The following is a 26556-nucleotide window of genomic DNA, read 5'->3' as shown; positions in this document are numbered from 1 at the left end:
ACAGAGATCACCTTTGTTATTCGATCATGTTTACTTTGGTAATGTATGCGTTTTAACCTTTCCACACCAAGTTTAATTTAAATTAAGAGGGACGAGAAAGAGCGAGCGATAAAGATGTAGGATTTAACTCTGGGAAAAGAGAGAGAGAGAGAATTATCTATGTGAAGGAGTACAGATACTCCTGTGACATGACATCACTACTCACGTCGGTTCTGGATGAGGCGATAAAGTTGAGGCTGTACTCCTCCACATCATACGTGACGCTGAACGCCAGTGCCAACACTTCCTGCAGAAGGACACAGCACAATGCCGTTTATGGAGGGCCAGGTACATAGTGTGAAAGAGGAAGTCGGGGCGGGGTAGGGAAGAGGGAGTGTTCAGGGGCTGTTGTCGGTAGGGAAAGTGGTGCTGGTGATGATGGTGCACTAACCTTGGTCTGTTTGCCCTTGTGCTCCTTCATGTGAGGGCAGTCTTTCCCCGTCAGCAGCGCTTTGATATCTGCCACAGGAACTGCCAGAGAAAAAGAGGAAGAGCAGGTCTACCGGCACCCCTCAGCTTCGTACACAGAGCCAATGACAGAGCGCGATGTCATTTCAGTGTCGAGGCCATAGAATTAGGGGCGACAACACTAATTTAATAGAATCTCTTTGGTCAAGGCAGTGTCAAGGCTACAGTGGAAGAGTATATTGCTGTGAGTAATAACTCACTCTTCTCCTGGAGACTCTCGATGGTGGGTGTTTCTGTTTCCTCCTCCACGTCGCCAAAGTGCAGGACTTTGTGATTGGGCGATAGGCGACAGTGCCACAACTTATCTGAAATGACCAATAATAAAACAAATATTATTATTATTATTTTTTTAATCGGCAGCATGGTGTAAGAAAGGCCAGCTATCTCTTCGTCTACCGTCCTTCATTAGTCTCCCTATGTTTCACCGCGTCGTGCTGTCCAGCTTCCCCCTATACTTATACCTCTCGAGTTCTAACGCGTATGCTCTTAACCTGTCTACCCCTCTCACAAAGGTGCGAGTGGTCTCACCCTGTCTGCGTCGGCTGCTGATCTTGCGGAAGAGGGTTCCCTGACACAGGCGGTTCAGTCTCTGCTGGCGAATCAACTCCAACAGCTCTGGCCTCAGACGCTCCTTCAGCTCTCTACAGAGGGGGGGAGGGGGGGTAGAGAGTCACGCCCACCGCAAGTACCATGACGCACTCAACATGATTCATTTCGATGAGCTTTATTTGCCGTATTAGAAGGTCAGACACTTGAATAGATACGGATCAGATAGGACGAGGACAAGTAGGTAGGATCAGTGCTACTTGGTTGACTGGGAATGTGTAGAATGGGTTGTGGACCTGTGATGGGGGGGGTCACATGACATTTCCAAGCTGTTTGGTGACAAACAGGGCAGACGCAGAGGATAGCAACAACACTGATTCTGATTCCATAGGGGTGAAAAATACTCTGGACCAGAGACAAATGGTACGAATACAGGTGTAAGTATACATACACTAAAAGGGGCTGATCCCTGTCCTCTAGGGGTCATTGGAGGAAGTACAGGCTTACAAGGGTTGTGTGTGTGTGTGTGTGTGTTAGAGAGAGCAAGAAAAAGATTCTGCTGAACAATTTAAGGACTTACAATACAGGCGGGGCGAGGGTCTCTTCTTGGTGCAGCCGCTCCGTCTGGCGTAGTTTGAGGATCTCACTGTAGTTCAGGGCATTCACCTTGTTCTTAAACAGCTCCAGAGACGTGGGCTTACTGGACAGAGTCCTGGTGATCTGTTCACGCACAACCTGCATTACCTACAGATGGACAGAATCAGTCAACATTTGATTATTTAAAGGGAAAACATACCAGCTATGTTATGGCTATAGACATGGTTTCTCTGGTGGGTAAACAAGAGAATTCAAAAGCCCTTGGGTGGGTCAAAGCAAAAACATCTGGGAACCAGTGAGCTATATTAAAGTTAAAGTTTTAGTGTATGTACTGTATGTTTTCATATATTTCAGTAGCTAGCTATCGTGTGAATGTGGGTTTGAGTTGAGAGAAAGCAGACTGTTCCCGCTCTTTGCTCTGCTGGGCACAGTGACGCTTACAAACTCAGACAAGGCTTGACCTCGGGCCCCCCAAAACATGAGTTCTCTGAGGCGAAGGCCACATGACAAAGCACAGGAAGGAGGAAATACGGTAGGGTGTGTGAGAGTGAGAGTGAGTGAGTGAGTGAGTGAGAGGAAAATCTGGTGTTTCTCTCTACTAACTGCAGCCACAGTTTCAAAATCCCTCAAAGAAATCTATGAGAACACACCAAACCAAACTAAAACCAAACCAACCCCCCCCCCCCCACACTCACTCTTTCCTCCCCTTGGTCTCTCTCTCCCTTTATCTCAGTGTGGCCATACTCTGAGTGTCTCTCAATGACACTGCACTTGACACCAAGCAGCCGTCGCCATGGGAATGTCATTTGTTTGTGCATCATGGTAACCCCATATCCCCCCCCCCACCACCCTCCTCCAATGTACAGCAGCACCAGTTTGGAGGACTTTAATGAAATGGTACTGTACGTACAGATGTGTTGGGCACACAATAACCATGACCCATGAAGCAGGCTCCGAATTACAGTATCCATGGTAACCCCATATCCCCCCCACCCCCACCACCCTCCTCCTCCAATGTACAGCAGCACCAGTTTGGAGGACTTTAATGAAATGGTACTGTACGTACAGATGTGTTGGGCACACAATAACCATGACCCATGAAGCAGGCTCCGAATTACAGTATCCATGGTAACCCCATATCCCCCCCCACCCCCACCACCCTCCTCCAATGTACAGCAGCACCAGTTTGGAGGACTTTAATGAAATGGTACTGTACGTACAGATGTGTTGGGCACACAATAACCATGACCCATGAAGCAGGCTCCGAATTACAGTATCCATGGAGAGCCCACTATCTATGGAGAAAACAATGTTCAGCAATTGCGCACTCATCCTCTATGGAGCACGTGGTATCTGCTGTGCATGCCGCACCCATGGAGGCACATAGCGGTATTTGTTCAATCTAAAATAATCCCACCTCAAAAATTTGAGGTAATAGAATGCAAAACATAACAAAATACAGGTAACTGCCTAAATAAAAGGAAACACTTGAGCAAATGAGGGATACAAAGTATGTTGAAAGCAGGTGCTTCCACACAGGTGTGGTTCCTGAGTTGATTAAGCCATTAAAAAACATCCCATCATGCTTAGGGTTATGTATAAAAATGCCCAGTTGCACATTATTTAGGCTACCATGGCTAGAAGAGATCACGGTGACTTGAAAGAGTGGTCTCAACAGAGCATAGGGGGGTTTAAAGGGTGTGAGTGTGTTCCTGTCTCAGAGTAATGGACAGCAGGTAGCCTAGTGGGGCGGCAGGTAGCCTAGTGGTCGAATCCCCGAACTGACAAGGTAAAAATCTGTCATTCCGCCCCTGAACAAGGCAGTTCCCCGGTAGCCAGTTATTGTAAGTAAGAATTTGTTCTTAACTGACCTTCCTAGTTAAACAAAAAAACAAAAACAAAATGGAGACCGCACCTAGCAGTGGAGGTTTCAGTGAGGAGGCAGACAAAATGGACCTAGTGCAGTGCCCAGGAGTGGCCTTTTATTTGTGGAGAAGAGACACCAAAACTATTGTACACCTATGTACAAACAAAATAAACATGACGATGGACAGAACAGGAAACATAAACAAGGGGTTGACTGAAAATAAATAAAAGGTTGAGCTCAATAAACACCAGGCCTCAATAATACCTGTCAGCAACCTGTCCCCTCTCTACCAAGACAGGACCGACACAGCTTAAGTATAGTAGCTGGGATACTTCCACAAGGACCATACCATTACAACCAATCACAAATGAATGGCATAATTACACAAATTAAATTATCTATCACCATATTCAGGAAATCACATTGGCAATTCTGAAATACACACACTTCAATTAATAGTGCAGAATCCTGCATAAACCAGAAATAAACCCGGGGAACATTCATCTCCCCCTGAGATTTGGACAGTTTGGCATAACCCAACCACACAGGAGAAATTGCGCTTCAGACCACGGACCTGGTTTGCCAACCCTCCTTATGCAGCAGGAAGGAATAATTCACCTCTTCAATCAACGAGGATTAACAGGTATGTTTTTAAAACATTCTGTACATATTACTAAAAACTGTACAACCAGTGACTGCAAAAAAAAGATTCTATATTAAAAACACAGAATTCGATCATCGGTATCCTACAACACAGCAACTACATTACACCGCGCTTTATAGTATTCAAAGAGCTCTAAACCATACTAATACGTAATAGCCAATGTAATATAACATGTATTTATCCATGTAGGCAGAGAAAAATATATTTACAACAACACATCCAAGGAGAATGGCACTAAAACTGTAACTAAAATTGAGACCGTCATGTACTTGGAACAAAACAAAGCTTTCCCTCAAACACCTCCCTCAAAATGCCCCCAGGTATAATCCTGTGTAACAACATTATTCACATACTGTGTAAAGACCACGTAGAAATGACTAATGAATCCAAATAGAGTATCTCACCTCCATGTTGTGTCTTTCAAGTATAACCCAGAGGCCAACAATGTTAGTTCCACAGTCGAGAGAAAAAAAAGAAATATGAGAGGAGCGAAACAGAGAGGACAGCGGATAGAGGGATAAGAGTGAGTATCACCTTTATGGCATCAGCAGTCCAGAGATGAGGTTATTTTGTAAACAGACACCCTGATAGTCACTCACACCCTGTCGGCCCCCCCGCCATCACTCCTCTGCTTTAACCAATAGAAAGAGGAGAACCCCAGTACAGGAGACGTTTACCTCAGCTTTAGTGAGGAGCAGCTGTCTCTGTTCCCTCATAACCCAGCAGAGAGAGTGTGTGTGTGTGTGTGTGTGTGGAGGATGACTGTTATTGGAGGGAAAGTGCGTGATGGGGGTGGGGGGGGGGGTCACACACACAAAGTCCTAGTTGGAGGCACCCAGCTGGCAGCAGCGTGTTGCCAGGAGTGATTAACGGCTGGAAATCGACAGCACAGTTAGGGGTTTATTGGAGGGAAGAGGGAGAGAGAGAAAGAGAGGAAGAGACAGGGTTTGTGATAGAATGAGTAGAGAGAAACAGAGAGACTGCAACAGAGGTAGAGGAGGAGGAGAGGCTGAGGGACATGGTAGTAAAAGCCAAATATACACAAAGGGTTCTCCTATGGAGACAGTCGAAGAACCCTTTATGTTCTAGAGGGCACCTGTGTCTCTAAGAGTGTAGAATCTCATTATGGGTTGTTGACAGTGAGGTGTGGAATCTTCTGTGAGACAGGCACGGTGGAGACAGATACCACTCACTCTTCAAGCTGTAAACAAATTCTCTCAGCACCAGTACTCTGCATTCATCCCCTTAACATTTCTCATCAGACTTAACAAGTATCTGACTTGAGGATGAACAAATCTAAAAAAGGAGATAAGAAATACCAATAGGGTATAATAAGATGCCTTTGCTTTGTACCCCCCCCTCTCTCTCTTTAACATGGCTGACCACTGTGGCTGACCACTGTCCATCTCTCCATTGTCAGTGTCCAGAGGTTTTTCTCTTGTGTAATTACTGCTGATGGAACCAATTGATTGTGAAGGACCTTTCTCCCTCGCTCTGATTCTGCTATGGAGTGGGATTCTCTTTGTGCTTCTAATGCTCAATTGTCCCTGCTCCATGGGATTGTGGGAGGCAGCAGAGGGCGCAACACAATGACAGGGCCTGCTGGCTGGACACTCGCTCCAAACCAAAAGGTCAAAAGGTTAAGGGTTTATGACCAGAAAGCATTTTGTAAAACATGGGCCTGTTGTGTGGTTTTGGTGTTAATGAATAGTTCTCTCTGAGTGAGCCCAGTGTAATTAACATTGGAATGGAAATAGCCTGGATTGGGCCCATCCAGCAGTCTTTCCTACATTACCTTAGCACGGTATCTATACATTTAGATAGGGCAGCCAGTCGATATTCCATTGTGGTAGCCATTCTGGATGACTAATCGATGTCCCGTTCTAACGATTACAACTGACTAATTATACCCCAGCTGGTTGCCTCCCACAGCCCTCTATAGATTAAACTCTGTGTTTCCTACTCTGTGTGGCTGTGGCAGATGGATGGTATTATCCTGCATACGATGCTTGCTCACAGGACACAGAACATACGATGGTGGCAGACAGGACAGAACATACGATGCTTGCTCACAGGACACAGAGAACATACGATGCTTGCTCACAGGACACAGAGAACATACGATGGTGGCTCACAGGACACAGAGAACATACGATGGTGGCTCACAGGACACAGAGAACATACGATGGTGGCTCACAGGACACAGAGAACATACGATGGTGGCTCACAGGACACAGAGAACTTATTGTTTTCGGTGTAGCGCATGCAGGTAAATGCCATTCCGCTCCGGATGCCATGGAGTGCTTTGAAGTTTGATTTTCTAAATTAGATTACCACTTTGCCCCTCCACAGTTGGCAATGTAAACAAATAGACCATCTATCAGACGATACACTGCAACACGCTTGGACATGATATACAACATACACTATATATACACACACAAAAGTATATGAACACCCCTTCAAATTAGTGGAGTCGGCTATTTCAGCCACACCCAATGCTGACAGGTGTATAAAATCGAGCACGCAGCCATGCAATCTCCATAGGAAAACGTTGGCAGTAGAATGGCCTTACTGAAGAGCTCAGTGACTTTCAACGTGGCACCGTCATAGGATGCCACCTTTCCAACAATGGTCAGTTCGTAAAATTCCTGCCCTGCTTCAGCTTCCCTGGTCAACTGTAAGTGCTGCTATTGTGAAGTGTAAACGTCTAGGAGCCAAGTGGTAGGCCACACAAGCTCACAGAATGGGACTGCCTAGTGCTGAAGCTCGTAGCTAGTAAAAATCATCTGTCCTCGGTTGCAACACTCACTAGCGAGTTCCAAACTGCCTCTAAAAACAACGTCAGCACAAGAACAGTTCGTTGAGGGCTTCATGAAATGGGTTTCCATGGCCGAGCAGCCACACACAAGCCTAAGATCCCCATGTGCAATGCCAAGCATCGGCTGGAGTGTTGTAAAGCTCGCCACCATTGAACTCTGGAGCAGTGGAAACGTGTTCTCACCAATGAAGAATCACGCTTCATCATCTGGCAGTCCGACGGATGAATCTGGGTTTGGCGGATGCCAGGAGAACGCTACCTGCCCCAATGCATAGTGCCAACTGTAAGGTTTGGTGGAGGAGGAATAATGGCCTTGGGCTGTTTTTCATGGTTTGGGCTTGACCCCTTAGTACCAGTGAAGGGAAATCCTAACCATACAGCATACAATGACATTATTGACAATTCTGTGCTTCCAACTTTGTGGCAACAGTTTGGGGAAAGTCCTTTAACTGTTTCAGCATGACAATGCCCCCGTGCACAAAGCAAGGTCCATACAGAAATGGTTTGTCAAGATCGGTGTGGAAGAACTTGACAGGTTGGCACAGAGCCCTGACCTCAACCCCATCGAACACCTTTGGGATGAATTGGAACGCCGACTGCGAACCAGGCTTAATCGCCTAACATCAGTGCCCGACCTCACTAATGCTCTTGTGGTTGAACGGAAGCAAGTCCCTGCAGCAATGTTCCAACATCTAGTGGAAAGCCTTCCCAGAAGAGTGGAGACTGTTATAGCAGCAAAGGGGGAGCCAACTCCATATTAATGGACATTATTTTGGAATGAGATGTTTGACGAGCAGGTTTCCACATACCTTTGGTCAGGTAATATACCTGCTCTCTACTTGTAGACATGCTCCCTGTACCCTTCACCTACTTTGTTTCAAATGGCAAGAGGCTGTTTCTTGTACTTGTACATTAGAGAGTGTGGGAAAAGGGTGAGATATAGGGTGAGAGTAAGACAGATGTGATGCTGAGACATGGGGTGGGAGTGAGACATGGAGAAAGAGGGAGCTATATGGTGACATTGCAGTGTGGGTTGTGTTACCTTGTCAAAGTCCTCCTGCGTGGCTCTCATCTCCTTCCAGGTCTTATTGAGCAGCTGGATGCAGATGCAGAAGAGCTCGTCCAGCAGCTGGTCTTGAGCGAAGAAGATGGGGTGGTAGTCTGAACCTGTTTCTGAGGCTAGTGGTGAGTGAGTGAGTGAGTGAGTGAGTGAGTGAGTGAGTGAGTGAGTGAGTGAGTGAGTGAGTGAGTGAGTGAGTGAGTGAGTGAGTGAGTGAGTGAGTGAGTGAGTGAGAGAAAGATGAGCAGATGAGCTCTCACATTTTTCAGCATGTTTTTACAAAAATATAGATTTAGAGTCAGATAAACTTGGATTTTTCAGCAAGGACATATACAGGATACTACCCTCCACAACATAACCTTCACTGCAAATCAGAACTCTAAACCCACAACCTGATTTTGGGTTCATACTACCAAAGATTATTATTTCCAAGCTATACAGCAAATGCTCTGGCAAACAAACAACAGAAACCTGAAAACACCATCCAACCTGGAACGGAGTAATGTTTAATCTGAAGCTACATTGAAAGCAAAGAAGAAAAATACATTAGAATGATATATTTTACTTTATAAGGACTGAATGCTAAGATAAAGCCTTAGCTAGGACAGAACATATCTGAATGCAACTTCAATTTGCACTGAGGTGTGAAGAGAGAAGTGAGCTCAACAATGGCAGGAGAGTATCACAGCCTACCCCACCCAAATGCAGAGGCATCTGAAGCCCCCTCCCACTGTCCAGACCATCCCCTGGCATGGTGCAGTGCTATATTAACCAGACCATCCCCTGGCATGGTGCAGTGCTATATTAACACACTGTCCCTCTTAACAGAGGGGGGGGGGGGTGTTAGCGATGGGTGGAAACTCAGGATTAGACACCGAGGACTCGGAGTCAGCCAACGTCAACCTGTACAAGTCTGGAACAGTAATGGTACAGGGCATTCCCAAACAGTTTCAGCTGGACTTTCACATAATCAGAGGTAGCTCAGCAGGGTAAGCTCTCTCTTGAGAAAGATATCCCCACCCTGAGAGTGTCAGACCAGACCTCTTCATTATTCAACTCCACAGACGAGCAACCGCAAGAGGAATGTCAAACCTCCCAGCACAGAGTACTACCCCCTCATTGAAATGAAGGATAAATTCACCCAGCTGGAAGTAAGGCAGGTGGAGCTGGAAAAGCAGGTGAACACACTCCAGTCAGCACAAAAAAAATAGTCCAGCTCAACAACACCCCCTCAACCAGACACAGAGAGCTGGAGGTGGAGATAAACATATCGACACTGGACTGTGGTGAGACAACATCAACAGGAGAAGAGCAGGAGAAGAACAGAGCAACAGAGGAGAAGGTGAGTGTGCTCGAGGAGAAGGTGAGAACGATGACATGTGACGGAGAACAACCCATTAGAGAGCTTGCCACCCCCACAAAGAAGCAAGCAGAACAGCCCACCTCAGACCCTGACAAAAGTCTGGACACCACAGACCATAGCCTCGACATCCCAGTAAGACAGACAAATGAAGAACCCCAAGCCCAGGGGATCCCACCCCCTCTGAGCACCCCTCCTGTCAGCCACCCTGATAGCCCTCCTGACAACCCCTCCACACCCACTGAGGACATACACAAGACACAGATCGTACTCCTTATGGACTCAAACAGGACATATATACAAGAAAATGTACTTTTTCCCCAAACAGAGTCCAAACACCCAACGCACCCTAGACCTTCTGTCCAACAAGGTTCTCCTAGCCACATAATAATACACACAGGCACAAATGACCTGAGAACACAGGAGAAAAGGGTGGCCACAGCACTAAAGGCAGTAATTTAAAAAGCTTCTTCTACCTTCCCCAAAGCACAAGTGGTTAACTCCACCCTGCTACCATGAAAATACTTCCACCTTGCTACCATACAGCGGGTAAACGCAAGTATTTCCTGTTGACTGTGCCTCAAAAGCAAATGTACACCTGGCCCAGCCTTTACGACCAGGTCCACCTATACAAGGCAGCAGTGCAAACCTTTGTCCATACCCTAAAGGACATCGCCCTCAACTGCAGCCCCAACACCTCACACAGGAGCAACAGACACCCCGCCCAGACCAGCGAGACACCTCCCCCCTGACCTACATCCAGACCAGCGAGACACCTCCCCCCTGACCTACATCCAGACCATCGAGACACCTCCCCCCTGACCTACATTCAGACCAGCGAGACACCTCCCCCCTGACCTACATCCAGACCAGCGAGACACCTCCCCCTGACCTACATTCAGACCAGCGAGACACCTCCCCTGACCTACATCCAGACCAGCGAGACACCTCCCCCTGACCTACATCCAGACCAGCGAGACACCTCCCCCTGACCTACATCCAGACCAGCGAGACACCTCCCCCTGACCTACATCCAGACCAGCGAGACACCTCCCCTGACCTACATCCAGACCAGCGAGACACCTCCCCTGACCTACATCCAGACCAGCGAGACACCTCCCCCTGACCTACATCCAGACCAACGAGACACCTCCCCCTGACCTACATCCAGACCACAGATCAGAGCAATACTCAATCATGAGGCATCAAAGCTAAAGGAACTGAATAATATAAAGAAATGCTATAAATGGAATGAAAGTAGTGTGGGAACCTATCAAAAAACAATTAGGCATCAACAAATTCAATCCCTTTTAGACAACTTCCTGGACAAAACGTTTCACTATAATGGTGAAGGTGTAAACTTGGCAGTAGAAAACCTAAACAGTCTATTTGACCACTCAGCTTCCCTATCAAATCTAAACATTTCAAACAGAAAACTGAAGAAAATGAACAACAATGACAAATGGTTTGATGAAGAATGCAAAAACCTAAGAAAGAAATTGAGAAACCTATCCAACCAAAAACATAAAAACCCAGAAAACCTGAGTCTACGCCTTCACTATGGTGAATCACTAAAACAATACAGATATACACTACGGAAAAAGATGGAACAGCACGTCAGAAATCACCTCAATGTAATTGAAGAATCCATAGACTAACCACTTCTGGGAAAATTGGAAGACACTAAACAGACAACACGAATAGTTATCTATCCAAAACGGAGACGTATGGGTAAACTACTTCTCCAATCTTTTTAGCCTTATAACAGAGAACAAACAGCAAAAACAAAAACTATTAAAGACTACCAGAACCTACTGTATTCTCCAATTACATTGAATGAACTACAGGACAAAATACAAACCCTTCAATCCAAAAAGGCCTGTGGTGTCGATGGTATCCTCAATGAAATAACAAAATATACAGACCACAACTTCCAATTGGCTATACTTAAACTCCTTAACGTCATCCTTAGCTCTGGCATCTTCCCCAATATTTAGAACCAAGGACTGATCGCCCCAATCCACAAAAGTGGAGACAAATTTGACCCCAATAACTACAGTGGGATATGCGTCAACACCACATGTACTAGCTCAGGTTGACTTACGGGGCTCTCCGATGCTTAGGATCTCACACAGGATGAGAGTCAGCTGGATGCTGCTGCGGGCGAATGGACACTCGTGCTTATCCTCCCTACTGCTGTTCTCCAGAACAAACTAAGAGACAGAAACAGAGAAGGGAGAGAAAGTGTCATGAAGATGACATACCTACCTAACCTGCACCTTAACAAAAGACCCATGTTAGTCCCTTTAACTCCCTCCCACACCCTCCGTTCCCTTGATTTCTCTTCCCCTCCCTATTTTCACCCTGCTGTAGGCATCGGGGTAGCGGGAGGCAAAGTGGGCCATGGTGTCTAGGGCCAGCAGGCCTGGAGGGGCCCGGAGCAAGTCCTGACCTGGGTTACTGTTGTTCTGGAGAGAGAGAGAGAGGACAGAACAGGGATAAGAACACACACGGTGTATGGTGGGAGACAATGAAGAACGGTATAGACTAGAATAAGACTCGGACAAGTTTAGCAACTGTGAATGATTAATAGTAAGTGATAAGAGTGGAATCACAACGTCTGATAGCGGGGCAATTATATCAACCAGCAACGGTTGGTATAGATGAGAATACGACTCAGTTGAAAGCGACAGCTTATTGTTGACAGTAAGTGATAGACGAGGTGAGTGAAGAGACACAGAGGCCCAGTGAGTGGGACCGAATGAGGTGGTGGTAAGTGGAATCTCATGGAGTAGACTCACAGAGAAGCCCAGCTTCTTGAACTCCTTGGCGCAGAGAGAGCGTCGTCGCTCATGACTCAAGCTGTTCTCACTCTCCGTCTCAAAGGCCGCCTGCCGCAGGCCATGTAGAATCTCCCTCTGGTCCTGGAGGAGGAAGGGGGAGGACAAGGATGGGGTCGATAACAGTAGAGGGAGACAAAGAGGTAATGAGAAGGAGTATATATATATAAAAATAACTAACTAAGTGGATTTCAAGGATACTGATTCAGCACTTCTCATTAAACTCCTCTCTCCTGGAGTGGGTTAGAGACAGTGGTTTGCTGTGGTTGGTGGGGGGGGTCATCTAACTCACCTGGTTGTAGGAGTCCAGGGGCATCCTCATGCGAGACTCCAGGTGGTTCAAAGTGACAGACTGGAGGACGTACAGGTAATGGGCCATCTCATCCCCCACGGAGGCAGAACTATGGATGATGTTCTGTGGGTCACAACAAACCACGAGGAACAGGTTCAAAACAGAGCGGTATTTACTATGGATAAAATGACTGAAAGGAGGCAAAAAATAATAATAATTCTGCTATAACGAGAATTGTATTTCCTCCAATTTGATATTCGAAAGGGAGCAATGACAGTCAGGTATCATTGCACCTCAATCTAGGAACATTCAAAATGGCTTTACCTTATAGATATACTGTCGAAGATTTTTCTTCCCTAGGAAGACAAACAGCTCCTGAAAAGCAATAGTGTATGTTATTAACTGATTATTAATAACTGACGGTACTAGTGGTAATTATGAAATGCAGTGACACTACTTTCCCCACAAGGAGGCAGTAAAAGCTACTCGGTCACAAATCAGGTCAGGGGGAGGGACACAGCAGGTCTTTGCCCCAGCTGCAGTGACATAATGGTCACATAAATCAGTCTAAAACCCTTTGTTTTGAACAGACTCACTCAGCCTGGTTAAACGGATTAAAGTGACTTGCACCTCACTCTGGAAACCAGGGCAGGCGATGGGGAAAGAAAAGAGAGAGAGATACCATGTTGTACCTGTCTGTCTGCATGTCCAGCTGTCTGTAGCAGAGCCATGAGGAGGGCCATGGCTTTGGTTTGAATCTGCTGGTTTGTCCTGGAATAAAGATAGTATGGGTGGGCGTATGAGTGTTGTTTCGACGATGAGTAGACTTCAGACACTGGGCAAGCTTAAAATTGCATGTTTCAGAGCTAGATTTAACTGTAAAATTATTTGGAGATGGGGTCTCTATGTTTGTAAGCATTTACAGTATAAGCGCACTCATTCATTGGAGGAACTGCGCGTCGTTCGTTGCCACCATGCTACCCATGGACAACCCACACTTACACCTGCAGTTGTGAGAGCAGTCTCTCTAGAGTGACTTCCTGCTTGACCTGCTGGAAGAGGCTGCTGCTGCTCAGCACCATGCTCTCCAGGATGGCCAGGGACACCTGCTGGATGGACGCATCCAGCACCGTGGCATTGACGAAGCTGGCAATCTGAAAGGTACGATGAGTCAGACACCGGGTGAGATAGATACAGGAGGAGTAGCGTGGGAAAGAAACATGGGAATGGAATCGGTTGAAACTATGCATGATGACTAGTGGTCACCAGAGCTCCTACAGACATTTCTTCATGGTCAAAGATTACACACATGAATATTATGGGTCCAGTTGTCCAGACACAGATTAAGTCTAGTCCTGGCTTTAAATATCACTCTCAGATGATTATATCTGAAAGACCCTTTTAGTCCAGTACTGGGCTTAATCTATGTATTGGAAACCGAACCTAAATGTATTGTCTAATTCCTTACACATACACACACATACAGTGGGGCAAAAAAGTATTTAGTCAGCCACCAATTGTGCAAGTTCTCCCACTTAAAAAGATGAGAGGCCTGTAATTTTCATCATAGGTACACTTCAACTATGACAGACAAAATGAGAAAACAAAATCCAGAAAATCACATTGTAGGATTTTTAATGAATTTATTTGCAAATTCTGGTGGAAAATAAGTATTTGGTCAATAACAAAAGTGTCTCAATACTTTTATATACCCTTTGTTGGCAATGACAGAGGTCAAACGTTTTCTGTAAGTCTTCACAAGGTTTTCACACACGGTTGCTTGCATTTTGGCCCATTCCTCCATGCAGATATCCTCTAGAGCAGTGATGTTTTGGGGCTGTTGCTGGGCAACACTGACTTTCAACTCCCTCCAAAGATTTTCTATGGGGTTGAGATCTGGAGACTGGCTAGGCCACTCCAGGACCTTGAAATGCTTCTTACGAAGCCACTCCTACGTTGCCCGGGCGGTGTGTTTGGGATCATTGTCATGCTGAAAGACCCAGCCACGTTTAATCTTCAATGCCCTTGCTGATGGAAGGAGGTTTTCACTCAAAATCTCAAGATACATGGCCCCATTCATTCTTTCCTTTACACGGATCAGTCGTCCTGGTCCCTTTGCAGAAAAACAGCCCCAAAGCATGATGTTTCCACCCCCATGCTTCACAGTAGGTATGGTGTTCTTTGGATGCAACTCAGCATTCTTTGTCCTCCAAACACGACGAGTTGAGTTTACCAAAAAGTTATATTTTGGTTTCATCTGACCATATGACATTCTCCCAATCATCTTCTGGATCATCCAAATGCTCTCTAGCAAACTTCAGACGGGCCTGGACATGTACTGGCTTAAGCAGGGGGACACGTCTGGCACTGCAGGATTTGAGTCCCTGGCGGCGTAGTGTGTTACTGATGGTAGGCTTTGTTACTTTGGTCCCAGCTCTCTGCAGGTCATTCACTAGGTCCCCCGTGTGGTTCTGGGATTTTTGCTCACCGTTCTTGTGATAATTTTGACCCCACGGGGTGAGATCTTGCGTGGAGCCCCGAGGGAGATTATCAGTGGTCTTGTATGTCTTCCATTTCCTAATAATTGCTCCCACAGTTGATTTCTTCAAACCAAGCTGCTTACCTATTGCAGATTCAGTCTTCCCAGCCTGGTGCAGGTCTACAATTTTGTTTCTGGTGTCCTTTGACAGCTCGTTGGTCTTGGCCATAGTGGAGTTTGGAGTGTGACTGTTTGAGGTTGTGGACAGGTGTCTTTTATACTGATAACAAGTTCAAACAGGTGCCATTAATACAGGTAACGAGTGGAGGACAGAGGAGCCTCTTAAAGAAGAAGTTACAGGTCTTTGAGAGCCAGACATCTTGCTTGTTTGTAGGTGACCAAATACTTATTTTCCACCATAATTTGCAAATAAATTCATTAAAAATCCTACAATGTGATTTTCTGGATTTTTAAAATCCTAATTTTGTCTGTCATAGTTGAAGTGTACCTATGATTAACATTACAGGCCTCATCTTTTTAAGTGGGAGAACTTGCACAATTGGTGGCTGACTAAATACTTTTTTGCCCCACTGTATGTATGCATGTATGTATGTATATATATATATGTATGTATATATATATATATATATTAGTCCTCCACTTCGTCTATAGGCGCCAATAGTTGAGGAACCTACCTTCTTGATGAAGACAGCAGAGACGTTCTCCCATGATACAATCCCATGATCCATCAGCTCCATGAAGCCTGTCAGTGTGTGGGCCATGATCAGAGGGGCCCTTACAAACAAAACACACACACACAAAAAACTCTTAGACCAGAACATTAGAACATCATTGAATACAACCTTGACATAGAAAACCATAGACAACACTGAGCATTTACACTGATTGGGTTCCAGGTACAGATAAGAAGACTAAACCAGACTAAACCGTCCCAGGCTGATACCTTTCCCCCATGTTTGGTACGAAGGTAGGCCGTCATTGTAAATAAGAATTTGTTCTTAACCGACTTCCCTAGTTAAATAAAAAGATTAACAGAATGTGTTTCATGCCTTCACTGGGATTCAAGTGGTATAATTGATTCGTGGGAAAGTGTGTTTTCTAAACAAGGCATGATGGTACATCGTCAAAAGCATGACATCAGGCTCATATCCATGGCATCCCATTGGGTCTCTGATAAACATCTTAACCCAATCACTAGCTATGCAACACAAAGCTGAAAATTCTTCAGAGCCAATTCTCCATACCAACTTGATGTCCTTTTTTGACTCCCATAATGCAACTAAAGAAACCAATTACAGCTTCCTTGAATTCCTCCATAGTAACTATGCTAACAGTGTGAGGAAAAGGCCAGACTCAGCCCATACTTCACCCAGGAATGTGTTCCCACATGTGAGGAAATCACCTCATATCTCTTCACCAGCAACTATCAAAGCACAGCAAATATATGCACTTCCCCCCCATCCACTATAGAAGGTTAGTTGGAGAGAGAGTGAAGGATTGTAGTGTTATATGTTATTGGGGAAAATAAGACAAACTGAGACAAAGACTCAAAGACACATTGAGACGCATTGACATATATAGAGAGACATCGAGAAGGGAACTGACTCGTGAGCGTCCTCTACGATCTTCACCAGCAGAGAGTGGCCATTACGGCTGATAAACTCCTGAGCAAACGTGACATCAGTAGACACGCAGGCCAGCTGCTTCAGCGAATCACAGCGCACGTCTGAGTCGGAGCTCTGGATGCCCTTGTAGAGGTCCTCGGCACAACGGCCCTACAACACGCACACCATAAAACCCCAGACAAAAGGATGGACGAAGTAGTTACACTGATAATGCAATTGTAATAGGCCTACAGAGCGTGCAGACACACACACAGCCATGAGGGGATTATCTCTGTCAGGCTCTTGTTTGCAGACTCACCGGTGCCTTGGTCAGACGGAGAATGCAGCCATTCTTTATGTCCAGACGGTTCTAGAAGACAATGACACACAGTCATACAGGCAATAAAGACCGACTTAGAAATGGCTTAGACTGATTACTGTTTTCAAACTGTACTAAGGGACATAATTATAAAGTGAGAGAGGGCGAGCGAGAGATAGGAGAGAGAGAGAGGAGAAAAAAGGGAGAGAAAAAAAAGAGCGAGAGAGAGATGGAGTTGATTTAGTTTCAGGTGAATAGCCCAGGAAATAGCTCAACATCTCTCCACAGACACCCACAAACGCAAAAATAGACTTGCTTTATAATTTCACACGCTATGACGCCGTTGACGCGTGCAGCCCATCTGTTCTCTCATTAACTCCTGTGCGTTCTAATTCCAGTGTGTACACACTGGTTCACGTGCGTAAAAAAACACCTTTTGTTTGAATTGAGCTTTGGGATCAATATCATGCCAAGTGTATTGTGAACTCACAGCATTTTGTATTTGTATATCATGATCTGTACAAATAAGTACCAATCCACAAATGTAAATCACTAATCCACAAACAAACACCTTTTGATTAGTATTTGTAAATCGATAAATTGCATTCGGATATTTTTATAACTGAAAATACGCAGGTCATTTCCAAGGGCCTCAAGTTAAATGACTGCCATAAAGACAAAAAGTTATCACGCGTAGAAAGCGAGTTGTAGTCGCCGTTTCCCTTGCTCTGCAAGGGCCGTGGCTTTTGTGGAGCGATGGGCAACGATGCTTTGAGGGTGACTGTTGTCGATGTGTGCAGAGGGTCCCTGGATCAAGCCCAGACTGAGGCGAGGAGAGTGACAGAAGCAATACCGTTACAAAGTCTGAGCCCATATCCTACACCTCACCTCTACCTTTTGCATGCCTCTCCTGGGGAAACGGAGAGAGGCCTCAGGAATACTTATGTCTCCATAATGCTCATCGTCTGTGCAACATAAAACAGCGGATGGATTATAATCCCTTACAATGTATGACATATCCTTCACATTTAGTGGTGCTATCATACTGGCCAGCTAATTCAACTAGTTGGGTGATTAACGGGTGTACACCGCAATAGTGTTGCAAATATAGAGTCCTCTAGGGCTTCGATTATTTACGTTGGACGTACTATGGATACACATATGGTTACCATACTATCATTTCTGCAGCCTTGAAAGGCAGGCATCAACATGGCCGAACTAGAGGCTGCCAGCTATTTATAGAAACTGCTTTCTATGGGTACAAAACTGTTTTATACAAATATAAATAACTTTCTACACGTGATAACTTTTTGTATTTTTCTTGTCATCAAATCCCTGACAAAAGTCAGGTGACCTAAGCACTTCCAAATATGGAGTTGCAGGTTTGCCATATCTGTCATGTTTGCGCATATCTCTCCTATGTGCACATTGTTATGGCAGGCATTTTACTTTAGGCCCTTGGAAATGACCTGCATTGCCCCTGGTCGAGGGGTGTGTTTGACCTCTCCAAAGGTCACCAGCATAGTTTAGCTCCAACAGCCACCCACACCCAGGTCACTGGCGTTGATGACATTTCAGACATCACTGGCATGACAGTGACATCCTCTACTATCAAGTTATAGTACAGAAGCTACACACTGAACAGCCAGAGAGACCGGTTTGTTCACAGACAGCCTCCGTGATCACAGTAAAGAAAGATCAATCAACTCACAGATTCAGTGATGTAGGTCTGAACACCGTCGGCATACTGGAGGGCGTAGTTATCAGGGCCCGGAAGATTCCACCTTAAAACACAGTCATCATAGCCACTGTAACTACTGCAATAGGACAAAGTAGTTGCTTGAACTCCACAAGAACAGCATTAGACCAAATAGAAAGCGCTTTTTAAACATGAACACACTTACCCGTCACAAACCTCCTTAATTACGGCAGAAAGGGGCTTTTTCTGTCAGAAGACAAGCACAGGTGTGATCAATGAGCAGCAGGAAGTAGGAAGTGATTTAGATATCATGCCTTCATTTTGTAAACCACGGTGGAACTATAGTACACCAGTCCCATGACCCGAGCCTGCTGATCCTAGATAAACTCAAAGCTTTTACTTCCTCTATGCGGCTGACTAATGTATTTGAGGCAGCATGGAAATTCAGTGCATTGAATAAATAAGAGGCAAACTACTCCAAAGTCTACACATCAATTGCCCTGTAATTTGTGGTATACATGGTGGTCAACCAATCAAATGTTTTGGTGTACTGTGGTAGACCTATCGCTGCTCTGTAATTAGTGATCTGTAGGGGGTCAACCAATCAGAGGTTTTTGGTGAGGTCTGGTAGTCCAATAGGAGTGATTGAGGGGCTTGCGGTTAGTTATTTTCTCCCATGAAATGTCTACAGAACCAGCCTGTTCACAAATCCTGGACATGAAAGTTTTAAGGGTCACTCTCTAACTCCAAGAACATTCTGTGGTACTGTTGAAGTACTAAACATCTTAATATCAAGTGTTAAGTACAGTACCAGTCAAAAGTTTGGACACACCTACTCATTCAAGGGTTTTCCTTTATTTGTACTATTTTCTACATTGTAGAATAATAGTGAAGACATCAAAACTATGAAATAGTACATAAAACAGTTAAACAAATCCAACTACTTAAATATTTGAGATTCTTCAGTTGCCTTGACGGCTTTGCACACTTGGCATTCTCTCAACCAGCTTCATGAGCTAGTCACCTGGATTTTAAAAATTGTATCTTTATTTAACTAGGCAAGTCAATTAAGAACAAATTCTTATTTTCAATGACGGCCTTCCGGTTACTAGTCCAACGCTCTAACCAACGCTCTAACCACTAGGCCACCCTGCATTTCAATTAACAGGTGTGCATTGTTAAAGGTTCATTTGTGGAATTTCATTCTTTCTTAATGCCTTTGTACCAATCAGTTGTGTTGTGACAAGGTAGGGGTGGGATACAGAAGATAGCGCTATTTAGTAAAAGACCAAGTCCATATTATGGCAAGAACAACTCAAATAAGCAAGGAGAAATGGCAGTCCATTATTACTTTAAGGCATGAAGGTCAGTCAATCTGGAAAATAAGAACTTTGAATATTTCTTCAAGTGCAGTCCCAAAAACCATCAAGCACTATAATGAAACCAGCTCACAAAACGACCGTCACAGGAAAGGAAGACCCAAAGTTACCTCTGCTGCAGAGGTTAAGAGGATAAGTTCATTAAGAGTTACCAGCCTCAGAAATTGAAGCCCAAATAAATACGAGTTCAATTAAGACACATCTCCGCATCAACTGTTCAGAGGAGACTGCGTGAATCTGGCCTGAATTGCTACAAAGAAACCACTACTAAAAGATCACCAATAATAAGAAGAGACTTGCTTGGGCCAAGAAACACGAGCAATGGACATAAGACTGGTGGAAATCTGTACTTTTGTCCAAATATGAGCTTATTGGTGTCTCTGAGACACAGCGTAAGTGAACGGATGATCTCCACATGTGTGGTTCCCACCGTGAAGCTTGGAAGAGGTGTGATGGTGTGGGGGTGCTTTGCTGCTGACACTGTCATGATTTATTAAGAATCATGACACTTAACCAGCATGGCTACCACAGTGATACGCCATCCCATATGGTGTGTGCTTAGTGGGACTATCATTTGTTTTTCCAACAGGACAATGACCCAAAACACACCTCCAGGCTGTGTAAGGGCTATTTGACCAAGGAGGAGAGTGATGGAGTGCTGCATCAGATGACCTGGCCTCCACAATCACCCAACCACAACCCAATTGAGATGGTTTGGGATGAGTTGGATCGGAGAGTGAAGGAAAAGCAGCCAACAAGTGCTCAGCATTTGTGGGTACTCCTTCAAAACTGTCGGAAAAGCATTTCTCATGAAGCTGGTTGAGAGAATGCTAAGAGTGTGCAAAGCTGTCATCAAGGCAAAGGGTGACCACTTTTTTGTGCCATTTTTTCTTCCCAATTTGTTGTATCCAAGTGGTAGTTACAGCCTTGTCCCATCGCTGCAACTCCCGTACGGACTCGAGAGGCAAAGGTCGAGAGCCATGCGTCCTCCGAAACACAACCCCGCCAAGCTGCACTGCTCTTTGACACACTGCTCGCTTAACCGGGAAGCCAGCCACACCAATGTGTCGGAGGATAACACTGTACAACTGGCGACCGTGTCAGCGTGCATGTGCCCGGGCCCACCACAGGAGTCGCTAGAGCGCGATGGGACAAGGGCATCCCGGCCTGCCAAACCTTCCCCTAACCCGGACGATGCTGGGACAATTGTGAGTCACCTCATGGGTCTCCCGGTAGCGACCGGCTGTGACCCCGGTATCGAACCTGGATCTGTAGTAATGCAGCTAGCACTGCGATGCAGTGCCTTAGACTGCTGCGCCACTCGGGAGGCCCAAAGGGTGGCTACTTTGAAGAATCTAAAATCAAAATTATATTTTTGATTTGTTTAACAGTTTTTTGGTTACTATGATTCCATGTGTTATTGCATAGTTTTAATGTCTTCACTATTAATGTACAATGTAGAAAATAGTATAAAAAAGAAAGAGAATAACCCTTGAATGAGTAGGTGTGTCCAAACTTGACTAGTACTGTACATCTTTGACTGGATAAAACATACTGTAAGTGATTGCATAAACAACTCAATGTTTGGACGCTAAATTGAGGTTTTGAATGCATATGATTTTTTAAAACTTTTAAACGTTTTTAACTTCAATGAGGTAGTAGAGGGACATTTACAGATCCACTCGACCGAGAAGGGTAACTGGAGTAAGGTTGGCATCCTGGATCTGATCCTGGGCTGCAACGCCAAAGCGCTTATCGTGCAGCTCAAGTCCGATCTTAATTTGATCAATCTTTTATTGCAAGTGCTGAGCGATTAACCGTCATTTCGGTTAAATGAGTTGAATTCAATTGTATTTATTTAACTAGGGAAGTCAGTTAAGAACAAATTCTTATTTACAATGACGGCCTACCAAAAGCCAAAAGGCCTCCTGCGGGGACAGGGGCTGGGATTAAAAATATAAAGAAATATAGGACAAAACAAACATCATGACAACACAACACTACATAAAAAGAGACCTAAGACAACATCGCAAGACACCAACAAATGACAACAGAGCATGGTAGCAACACAAAACATGGTACAAACATTATTTCATTCTGGTTTTGTTTCTGTGAACTCGATGTGCAGTTTCTGTAGAGATAAATCAGATCAAGGCTGAACTGTGCGATGTAGTTGGGAGTTGTAGTTTTTCAGCAGGCCAATATTCTACACTGTGCTAAACTGAAGTGGTAATTAACTACAATGACCATAATCCACTGCGGGCCCACGTAAAACTTGTCCTGTCTGTGCGGAGACTGAGAGGGATCAAAAGCAGGCCTGAAAAGACATGATCTAAGCAGTCATAAAAGTATGCCTTATCTACTTTGAAGAACAAATAAAATAGTGATAGTCAGACAGCATGGGCAGCAGTTCTTTAGAGAAGTAACTTGGAATTAAATAAAGTCATCAAATATTTTATTAAAGTAAAGCAATGTGAATAGTAAATAAATGGTTAATAAGTGATACGCAGTAATGGGCAGTCAATACCATCATGGAACGTTTATTAATTGTTTTATTCAGTGTTGTTACAGCATTCAATCCATGATAACAATGACTGAGATTATCTTGAGGGAAGATCAAGGCGGAACTACATTATTGTGGACAGAATTGCAAAATCTCCACGAGACCTGGACGGGGTCTGAGGATAAAGTGAAGGAAATTATCTCTAAGAAATGTAAGACAAACCACAGGAAGATTGAGGTGTTGTGCGCCTACAGGATCGGGAAACCCTCCGCCGGCCCAGGTGACAGGCCCAGGCCGATAGTGGCCAAGTTCAAAGACAAGGTAGCTGTTCTGGAAAAGAGACAAGAATTTGAGAGGAACGTACATCTTCCACAACGAGAACTATCCTGAAGCTGTGCGCCAGAAGAGAAAATAACTTATCCACTATGACAGGCACATTGTCCACCCTCCCTACCAACAGCCTGGAATGGATGAGAGAGCCAAGCCTATGGGTTTGTAGCTTCAACCCCACAGCAAACACACACACTTACACACAAACAGTTTATGGACTGCTTAATGTTTTTTTTTCTCTTGCTTTATTTGGTCTTTTACATATTAATGTCCATCTCTGAGAAGTACCCAGGAAAGGCCTGAAAACAGCCCATATTATTAATATATGTAGCCTTAGAAATAAGGTTAATGAAATCAATAACTCGCTAACATTCTTATATTAGCCATTTCTGAGACTCCCTTAGATAATTCCTTTGATGATACTGCAGTAGCAATACAAGGATAACATCTATAGATGAGACAGTAATGCTTATGGGGGAAGTAAGTATTCAGACGCTTTACTAAGTACTTTGTTGAAGCACCTTTGGCAACGAGTCTTCTTGGGTATAACGCTACAAGCTTTCCACACTTGTATTTGGCTGTGTGCTTAAGGTTGTTGTCCTGTTGGAAAGTGAACCTTCGCACCCCTTCTGAGATCCTGAGCACTCTCTGCACTTTGATCTGTTTATCTTTCCCTCGATCCTGACTAAACTCCCAGTCCGTGTCGCTGAAAAACATTCCCATAGCATGATGCTGCCACCATGCTTCACCGTAGGGATGGTGACAGGTTTCCTCCAGACATGACGCTTGGCATTCAGGTCAAAGAGGCATTCAGGCAATCTTCGTTTCATCAGACCAGAGAATCTTGTTTCTTATGGTCAGAGTTCTTTAGGTACCATTGTGCAAACTCCAAGCGGGTTGTCATGTGCATTTTACTGAGGAGTGGCTTCCGCCTGGCCACTATACCATAAAGGCATGACTGGTGGAATGCTGCAGAGATAGTTGTTCTTCTGGAAGATTCTCCCATCTCCACAGAGGAACTCTAGAGCTCTGTCAGTCAAACCGATTGCTTAGTTTGGCCAGGCGGCCAGGTCTAGGAAGAACCTTGGTGGTTCCAAACTTCTTAAATTTAAGAATGATGGAGACCACTGTGTTCTTGGGGACCTTCAATGCTGCAGAAATGTTTTGATACCCTTCCCCAGATCTGTGCCTCGCCACAATCCTGTCTCGGAGCTCTACGGACATAATTTAAAAAAAACAGGTCTGTAGGTGTAGGCAAGACCATAAGCAAATAGGGATATGAGTAAATAATTCATTAGGGTGATTTTTCCTCAAGTAGACAGGTATTTTCCTTTCCATGGTAGAAAGATGACCTATTTTTGCTAACTTTCTATTCAAATGTATTGTAGTGAGATTATTTATTTATTTCAGGATATGAATACAGAGTATGTCCACATCACCGTCAGACCATTTTATTGGTAAACTACCTGGTAATATAAAAGTTGTATTTTTTACAGATCCAATACGTACTGTATCATACTTATCATCATTTGGTTGTAATCCAGAGACGTTAGGAAAAGTATCTAGATCCTCTATGAGGCTGTGAAGAGATCCAAGTAGTGGATTTAAAAGAAAACACGAATCATCAACGTACAATGATTTAGTGTTGTTTAACATTGTTCCAAATGATCAGAAAAATGATATTCAAAATAATAACTCATTTTTGTGGATCTCCTTATTGTTGTTATTACTATTATTATGATCATCATTATAATAAGAAACGTCATCATCATTAGTAGGCTTAGTATAGCAGCCTTGTATAACCACCATTGAGCTGTAGGCTTAAGAGCGCATCCTGTTTAGTCTTTAATACCGTAACTTACTTAGGCCTATATTTCAATACTTATATAGGCTACCGTTGTCACACCCGGATCCGTTTCACCTGTCCTTGTTATCGTCGTCACCCCCTCCAGGTGTTACTGTTTTCCCCAGTGTATTTATCCCTGTGTTCCCTGTCTCTCTGTGCCAGTTCGTCTTGTATGTTTCAAATCAACCAGCGTTTTTTTTCTAGTCCTCCCGGGTTTTGACCCTTGCCCGTTTCTGGACTCTGTACCCGCCTGTCTGACCATTCTGCCTGCCTTGACCTCAAGCCTGTCTGCCACTCTGTACCTCCTGGACTTGGAACTGGTTTTGACCTTTTGGTCACGGACAGGCACTCTCTTGCCTACTCCTTTTAGGATTATTAAACATCTTAGACTCCAACCATCTGCCTCCTGTGTCTGCATCTGGGTCTCGCCTTGTGTCATGATAACTGTATCAATCAATCATTAATTTGTTCATGCCATTACACAGCATACGGGTCATGCATGATGTCCAATGCGATCACGCATACTAGTTTTAAAATAAAATAAAAGCGAATCTTGGAAAATGTGTGTAAACAATAAATAAAGCGTTCACGAATGAATGCGACTGTTTAATGTTTGCTGTAAAAAAGGCTTTAAAAAAAAAACGTTTACAACAGACTCGCTGGTACGCTTCTAATGTTTTTAAGTGTTGTTTACATTGTTCAAATGGTCAGAAAAATGATATTGTAATCTAACGGCATAATATCTTGTGTTTGCTCCTTACCTTCTTTTTCTTGATCTCCAGTATTTTCCACAACTAGTCACATTTATTCCACAAGTCTGACTTCCCCTTTACCTCCTGAGCAACCAGTAAACAGTCCCCCATTTCAAGTTTATTTGTCACGTCCTCTGCATCCATTTTGCTGCCATGTGTTCGGAGTTTGTTATAACCAATTTATTGATGTGATTATGATATGCTATAAGTCAGGCCCAATTGGTCACGTGCATGCGATGCATACATGTGTCACATAAAGAAAGCAAGGGTTGAGGGAATAGGGAATGTTTTTCCTAAACAAATGAGGGATTTCTGGGTTGGCGCCCCCCCCTTGGGTTGTGCCGTGGCGGAGATCTTTGTGGGCTATACTCAGCCTCATCTCAGGATGGTAAGTTGGCGGTTGAGGATATCCCTCTAGTGGTGTGGGGGCTGTGCTTTGGCAACGTGGGTGGGGTTATATCCTTCCTGTTTGGCCCTGTCCGGGGGTATCATCGGATGGGGCCACAGTGTCTCCTGACCCCTCCTGTCTCAGCCTCCAGTATTTATGCTGCAGTAGTTTATGTGTCGGGGGGCTAGGGTCAGTTTGTTATATCTGGAGTACTTCTCCTGTCCTATTCGGTGTCCTGTGTGAATCTAAGTGTGCGTTCTCTAATTCTCTCCTTCCCTCTTTCTTTCTCTCTCTCTGAGGACCTGAGCCCTAGGACCATGCCTCAGGACTATCTGACATGATGACTCCTTGCTGTCCCCAGTCCACCTGGCCGTGCTGCTGCTCCAGTTTCAACTGTTCTGCCTTATTATTATTCGACCATGCTGGTCATTTATGAACATTTGAACATCTTGGCCATGTTCTGTTATAATCTCCACCCGGCACAGCCAGAAGAGGACTGGCCACCCCACATAGCCTGGTTCCTCTCTAGGTTTCGGCCTTTTTCCTAGCCACCGTGCTTCTACACCTGCATTGCTTGCTGTTTGGGGTTTTAGGCTGGGTTTCTGTACAGCACTTTGAGATATCAGCTGATGTATGATGGGCTATATAAATACATTTGATTTTATTTCAGTAACAGAACTTT

At 44.6% G+C, this 26556-nt stretch overlaps 1 protein-coding gene across 1 annotated transcript in view; it reads right to left on the bottom strand.

The window, feature by feature from the left end:
* LOC115109607 (engulfment and cell motility protein 3-like) overlaps window positions 1-26556 on the bottom strand; it is a 34969-nt gene that overhangs the window by 1791 nt on the left and 6622 nt on the right. The window contains exons 3-20 of the mRNA XM_029634711.2: window positions 18882-18922; window positions 18689-18761; window positions 16978-17028; window positions 16660-16829; window positions 15729-15828; window positions 13557-13708; window positions 13247-13325; window positions 12879-12929; window positions 12555-12677; window positions 12224-12346; window positions 11786-11890; window positions 11527-11635; window positions 8045-8181; window positions 1634-1797; window positions 1036-1148; window positions 708-812; window positions 431-510; window positions 206-286 (exon numbers count right to left, since the gene is read on the bottom strand). Coding sequence (XP_029490571.1) covers window positions 206-286; window positions 431-510; window positions 708-812; window positions 1036-1148; window positions 1634-1797; window positions 8045-8181; window positions 11527-11635; window positions 11786-11890; window positions 12224-12346; window positions 12555-12677; window positions 12879-12929; window positions 13247-13325; window positions 13557-13708; window positions 15729-15828; window positions 16660-16829; window positions 16978-17028; window positions 18689-18761; window positions 18882-18922 — 1857 coding nt within the window. The remainder of the gene's footprint in view (window positions 1-205; window positions 287-430; window positions 511-707; window positions 813-1035; window positions 1149-1633; window positions 1798-8044; window positions 8182-11526; window positions 11636-11785; window positions 11891-12223; window positions 12347-12554; window positions 12678-12878; window positions 12930-13246; window positions 13326-13556; window positions 13709-15728; window positions 15829-16659; window positions 16830-16977; window positions 17029-18688; window positions 18762-18881; window positions 18923-26556) is intronic.

The sequence above is a fragment of the Oncorhynchus nerka genome, linkage group LG25, assembly GCF_034236695.1.
Source record: "Oncorhynchus nerka isolate Pitt River linkage group LG25, Oner_Uvic_2.0, whole genome shotgun sequence".
Taxonomy (NCBI): Eukaryota; Metazoa; Chordata; class Actinopteri; order Salmoniformes; family Salmonidae; genus Oncorhynchus; species Oncorhynchus nerka.
The sequence above is the reverse complement of the archived record's forward strand: the minus strand, read 5'-3'. Positions and strand labels throughout refer to the sequence as shown.